Source organism: Vicia villosa, unplaced genomic scaffold (assembly GCF_029867415.1).
Source record: "Vicia villosa cultivar HV-30 ecotype Madison, WI unplaced genomic scaffold, Vvil1.0 scaffold7, whole genome shotgun sequence".
In the NCBI taxonomy this organism is placed as follows: Eukaryota; Viridiplantae; Streptophyta; class Magnoliopsida; order Fabales; family Fabaceae; genus Vicia; species Vicia villosa.
Genome location: NW_026706810.1, coordinates 1,126,064 through 1,132,547, shown reverse-complemented (window position 1 = coordinate 1,132,547; position 6,484 = coordinate 1,126,064). Strand labels below are relative to the sequence as shown.

Sequence of the window (6,484 nt, the reverse complement as noted above, 5' to 3'; positions counted from 1 at the left end):
AAGGAGACCAAAGTAGTGATGCATTTTACTGAGCAGAAACAAGAGGTGATCAAGTCTCTTGAAGCAAGCCCAGCTCCTAAGGCTTCCAAGCCTGAGGAAGCACCGTAGGCGTCAAAGAATAAAAAGTCCAAGAAGAGAAAGACCCCCACAGAAGAAGACTCTTCTGAATCAGATAAAAATAGTGTTTATTTTGATTCAGACGATGATTCGGAGGATCACAGTTGGGGAAACTTATTTTAGACCAAATGTTTCAGATATTCTCTTTAATGTATTGAATCTGAAATTTTTTTGCTTGTATTTCCCTTTTCTATTAATGAAAATCTTAATTCCTTTTTTGTTAACGCATATTCACTTTATTTTATCAAAATCCTCAGTACAGTTCAATAAAATATATGGGAAAAGATAATTCTGAGTAAATGTGATAAAGAATCAATTTTAACTCATGGTATCCAATCAGATTACATCCAAAAATAAATGCATCTTCTTAGTACAGTCAAACTAATTTCTACAACTAACGCATAGACACAAGAACCAAGAAATAATGGTTGAAAAAGGACTACGAAACCATCTTGTTTTCAAAGACCGACTGGTTAAACAAAATATGTTATGTTAAACACACTTATAAAACAAGATCTTCATAGCATAAGAAGAACACATTTCAAGAACTTTAGCTTAAAAATGAGTAAGTTAATACAAGAAGAGGAGGAACCACCAACAACTCTTCATCAGAAGCATAGAATTAAAGAGAACAATGAGCCTGAAGTAGATGAAACTACTCAAAGCCTAATCACAAATGAGAGTGTCAACATAACTGATAACACTACTCAAGACACCTAAGAAAAAGAAGACGTGAAAGATGATAACTTGATATCCTACTTCAAGTTTGATGACTGGGAAAATATTAGTCACAAAAATAGTTTAAACTGTAGCAATAAATCATAGAATAGATAGAGAAGTGTGCTCTTTCTATAGGGATGCTAAACAAAATGTGCCTTACTTGTAATAGACTCAGTTTGAGACAAAAATTTGCATAAACTTTAGTCAAAATAGATATAATGCCAAGATGAGTTAAGCAAGATTCTTTATTTATCAAAAATTAAATAATCAGTTCCATTCAATGTATCAGATTTTAACCATAAAATTAAAGTTCTGAGTTTCAACCGATGAAATAACTTGGAGGTAGCCTAATATTGGAGATACTTTAGTGATTTTTGGTATGGTTACCTTTGATATGTGGTACAAGATGAAAAGTTTCTATTGTGAGTAAGCCTAAAATTATTTAACACTACAGTGTCCAATTGTAATTTTAAATCTTAATTCTCTTCAAAGAATTTTAGAAAACATATCTTAGAAATTAGATGTTGTAATACTTTTGAGGAGCCAAAAACACTACAGTGTCCAATTGTAATTTTAAATCTTAATTCTCTTCAAAGAATTTTAGAAAACATATCTTAGAAATTAGATGTTGTAATACTTTTGAGGAGCCAAAAACACAAGACTAGTTCATCACATTGAATTAGTAACAACCAAACAACTGTTTTTGGATATAACATCTTCACTTAAAATCTAAAAGTGATACAAATATGCATCATCTGGTTTATATTTTATATAGCATTCAAATTCAAATTCAATTGCACAATAAGTGCATACATCTGAAGAAAAGGGTTTAAACAAAGATGATAAATAAACTTGAAGATACAGTATTGTCATAGAGACTGATACTTAAAACGATGGGAACTCAACATTAGATCCACATGATTTGCCATTCGGGAAAACTGGACAGTCAATGAAGTTTGATCCAGAAGTGTCGACGCACAAGTAAACTTGGTATAGCTGACTGTTACGAGATGAATCCACATTGCATTCAATGAATGGAGCAAACCCAACTCCCTTTTGTATAGCTCCTTTGATTCTGCTCAAACTGTAAGAACCTCCATCAGCTTGTATTCCTGCACTTGTAAGAGCATCAAGGAGGTTTGATTTTTGTTTCAAGTTGAGAGTTGTTTCAAAATAATCATGTTGTTTAAGGCTTGATTCTGAGCAAGTTCCGTGCTTCTCCCACTCATGAGTCCAAAACTGAATTCCATTTCCACTTGGGCAGGCTAGTGTGGGCCAGTTCTTTAGTAAACTGCTTTTGAGATCAGATATCTGTAATAATCATATGCACCAACACAAGTGAGTAGAATGAAAACATGATATAAAAATGCTATTGGTGAATAATGAAAAAGTACCTGAGATTGATCAAAAGGGCTGTTAGGATCACAGTTAGATGGATAAGTACCATCTTTGTAATTAGGCCATAAACCATGAATACTAAAATCAGCAGCAGGTTTTCCACTTGTCGGGTAGCAGCAACTCTTCTGTGAATCACAAAATGACCCTGGCCACTGCAAATGCAAAATCACAAATAATTATTTCATAAAACTCATTTCTGAACTAAAATCATGTTCATGACTACTGAAATGAATTTTATGTTACCTGTTGAACAAAGTAGAAGAAATCAAAATCTTGTTGCTGTGAAAGACATAGAATTGGTAATTGAAGAAGCAAGAAAAACTTAATTAAAATTGACCCTTTGGACTCCATTTTTCAACTGATGTAATTCTCAAAAGGGTTAGTGGAGGGTTATTATGGTGTTTAGTGAGTGTGAGATTATGGAATGATTTGAATGGTTAGATGTATTAATAGGAAGAAAGTGAAGAATCAAACAAAATTGAAAGTACAGTAATAAATTAAAAAGGTACTAATAGAGTATCGTAAGAGGATATGCTTATCATGCAATAATAATTGTGTGGTTTCCAATTTCATGTGTAAACGCAACTTATGACTGTGACATGTCGGTGCTTCTTTTGGAGTAACTAATGTGTAAACGCTACTGGTGTGGTTTCCTCTCTTTAGTAACTGCTTTCATACATACTGGCCGGTAGAAAGGCGTGTGGCAATCAAAATTTGTTTGTAACTCTTTTGTTTTGAGTTATGGCCAAAACCAAAACAGTTATATCTTATATTGGTCCCAAAATAATCAAATAAATGTTTAAATCATCTAAAACAATTTATAATCATTAAGGCTTCAATGAGATCTTACTAATTTCTTCAAGTTTTATAGAAACAATGTATAATAATTGAGGCTTCAATAATCATTTAGTCCCTATAAATATGCGACCCTGCATTTTTAGTCTCTATACAAATTTTCTTCAATGAATGGTCCTTCTAAATTTTTTATGCATGCAATTTCAGTGCTTGTTATTTTCTAAAATTTTAAAAACTGTTTGATTATCATTTAATTTTTAAATTTTTGAATAATTTTTTTTATATATGTTTAGAATACTGTAAAATATTTATTTATCAAGTTTTAGAATTTTTTTAAAACGAGAAGAATTAAATATGAATTTTTCAAATTTCAAAAAATAATGATAAAAGTTATGAAAATCTCAACTTAAAAATTAAATTTTAGTTTCTTTTTTTTTTCAGGAACTTTTTAAAACATTATGAACATGTCTGCAAAATAAACATTCTAAAATACACATTGGTTTGACAGTAAGGAGTAAGGACTAAAACTAGGTGCATAATAATTTTATAAGGACCATTGTAAATTTATGTTGGTAGTTTAGGAAACTAGGTTGTTAGTTAATTAAGCTTCAAATATGGTATCTATAACAATATATAAAGGGGATACACTCTTTTGGGTTGGCCTATTTTATTTCATAAAATATCTTTCTTTTTTTTTTTAATAAATAAAATACAATTTAAAAATAATAATGTTGTTAATAACTTCCATCAATTATTCATGAGAAGGGTTTAACGGTTAATAACTCCTCTCCTTTTGTTTATGGTGATTTCCGGTAAACAACCGCTAGTCTTCCAAACTATAAGTAAATATGATTTGGTTACTCGCAGGATCGACTAGATTGATCCTAGGACACATAGTCAAAAAGATTGTTATTAATGGTCGTTCGAACCATATTTATGATTTATCTTTGTCAATAAGAGTTTCTTCGAATAAAACAAGTAAACTTGATAGTGACTTTGTTATATGCAAGTATAACTTCAACAAAAGGGTAAGTAAAAATAAGACATGAAACGAAAACTGTTTAAAGTGCAAAGAATCTAAAATTGCAGAAATATTAAATACTTCAAAAGTAAATGACATGAAAATAACAGTACAAGAATGTAAATGGCAAGAAGTAAAGGAAATGCAATAATACTGAAAAGATATCTGAAAACGAAAAGGGAATACACATGTATTAAAATGGTGGTGTCATACGTACATTTCTCAGCGAACTCTTTCTCTTTAACACTTGATACTTGAGTAATATGTGAGTGATTTGTACAAAATGAACACACAGAATCCTAACATTAAGACTCCTATTTATACTAATTTCGACCTTAACGGCCCTACGCTAATCTAATGCCACGTTTCTCATAAGAACTCCAGGGATGCCATCTGTTGTTAGACAGTTACGAAACTGTCTTCGAATTTCAAATCTTCCCGCCTAAGTCCTTCTTCGACGCGTGGCAGTGTATTTAACATTAAAACACTACGAAAACACGCTAATTAGTAATACTTTAACATATTTCATGAAATTTGCCTAAGTCTTCGAAGACATGCACTCCTATGAGCTTCAGTGTTCATCATCTCCGCTGTGACTTAGAAATCTTCACTCTCGAAGCATGGCCATCAGGAGCCATTTTCTTATCTTCAAACGATGGTCATCAGTAACCATCTCTTCTTCGAATTTTTATTCTTCGAAGAACCATATATTTGCAAAACGAAATCTTCAGCTAACAAATTGCCCCCAATAAATGCCTGTTTTGAAAAAACAAGAGAAATAGGCGTTTCTTGTCATTGTAAGATTTCGTTCCTTGCTACTCTTTGAAAGTTCCAAGATTGCTGACTAACGTCATAATCATTGATGACCCTGTTTTCAAAACGTCTTGTCATTTTCAAAGATGTCTTCTCATAACTTACATTCCCACGTTTTTGACCTTACTTCTTGATCATTATTCCTACATACTAGGAGTAAAGCTAATTTATTTGACCGCCGTTGGATTAAATCAAAACCCGCCGCGTGTCCTTTTGTTTTACCCAAAAGATTTAAAAAGGTTCCCGTTAAACCTTTAAATACCTGGTCTTCACTTTTATACAACTTTTCATTCCTATTTCTTCATCTTCTTCAACAGAATACTTTCTCAATCAAACTTCTCTATGGCTTCATCTTCAAATGTTCTTCAACCTGTTCTAAAGCTCCAAACAACAACGCGGTCTGGGGAACGAGAACACATTCCAAACCCTAACACCGCAGAGGTGCGCGCAATTTACGCTTCTCAGGTACTCATCCCCTTTGAACTTTCTGGAAAACCTCTTGCTTTTATGGGTCCATTGCCAGGTGAAAGTAATCCATCTATAAACAAATTCTTCCCTTCTTATTACAAAACTAGACCCTTGGTTAGTAAGATTAAGATAGATGAAGATGGTCATTCCTCTTTAGGAGAACCTGATAATGCTGAAGAAACTTCAACTGCACCCCCTTTGGCTCTGGCACAAATTAGGTTAAACTATATGACCAACTTTGTAAAAGTATTTAGGTCAATCCCTTTAGCCAAAGATCCTGATCTATACTATGCCTGGTTAGAAAAAGTAGAGAAAAAGAAAGAATCTTTCTGGAAATCATTAGGAATATATGATTTGATTCAATTATCAAAAACAGGCTTAGAATATAACCAACCCATGTTAGTAGCAGCGGTTCATTTCTGGGATGCTTCCCACAACACCTTCCATCTTCCATGTGGGATGGTTACCCCCACTCTCTTCGATATAGCTGCTATTACAGGACTTCGACCAACTGGGGAGACCTTCGACCCCAATGATATGGATATTGATACTATTAGCTTTAATGAATCAACAATTACTTATACTGCATTCATCCAGAAGTACCACAACACAACACAAGCAGAAGTTTCTGATGAAGAACATATTGCTTTTTTAGCACTATGGCTCTCGCGATGCGCTTTCTGCTCAAGATCCATACAGGTTGCAAAGAGGTATCTTTGCATGGCTAATCAGCTACATGCTGGAAAAAAGCTCAACCTAAGCCAATTACTCTTAGGATTTCTTTATGAAAACCTCAGCGAAGCCGCGAATCTTACCAAAAACTACCAAACTGGCACTCTACTTTTTGCTGGTCCTTTTTGGCTACTGCAACTGTGGCTTAACGCTACATTTGAAACTCACCTTCCCTTTCGAAGCAACGTCAATGAAGAAGATAATAAAATTAAGAATCGAACTATAGAAGGAACTAGGTTGGCTTACCTAACGCCAAAAGAAGAAACTGGGAAACTTCGTGAACATTTTCTAGCATATACAATGATGTTCGCCCAGCGTAATCAGTTCGATCCTTCCATGGCTCCGTTTGTACACAGAACAATCGGTCCTGAATGGTTCACCCGAAGGTTCCCATCAACATCTCAGGATCAACAAACTGAG

The 6,484-nt window shown here is 33.5% G+C and overlaps 1 protein-coding gene across 1 annotated transcript; it reads right to left on the bottom strand.

The window, feature by feature from the left end:
* Window positions 1–1,489: 1,489 nt before the first annotated feature.
* Window positions 1,490–2,705, bottom strand: LOC131643077 (ribonuclease 1-like). Its single transcript, XM_058913220.1, has 3 exons — window positions 2,479–2,705; window positions 2,232–2,387; window positions 1,490–2,148 (listed from the first exon to the last, which is right to left on the bottom strand). The coding sequence occupies exons 1-3, from the start codon at window positions 2,584–2,586 to the stop codon at window positions 1,723–1,725; spliced, it is 690 nt and encodes a 229-aa protein (XP_058769203.1). The 5' UTR covers window positions 2,587–2,705; the 3' UTR covers window positions 1,490–1,722.
* Between the last annotated feature and the right edge of the window lie 3,779 nt (window positions 2,706–6,484).

Coding starts and splice junctions, on each gene's coding strand:
- LOC131643077 (XM_058913220.1), bottom strand. CDS start 2,586: ATGGAGTCCAAAGGGTCAATTTTAATTAAGTTTTTCTTGCTTCTTCAA. Junction 2,388..2,478: donor TCTTCTACTTTGTTCAACAG/GTAACATAAAAT, acceptor TTGCATTTGCAG/TGGCCAGGGTCATTTTGTGA. Junction 2,149..2,231: donor GCCCTTTTGATCAATCTCAG/GTACTTTTTCAT, acceptor TGATTATTACAG/ATATCTGATCTCAAAAGCAG.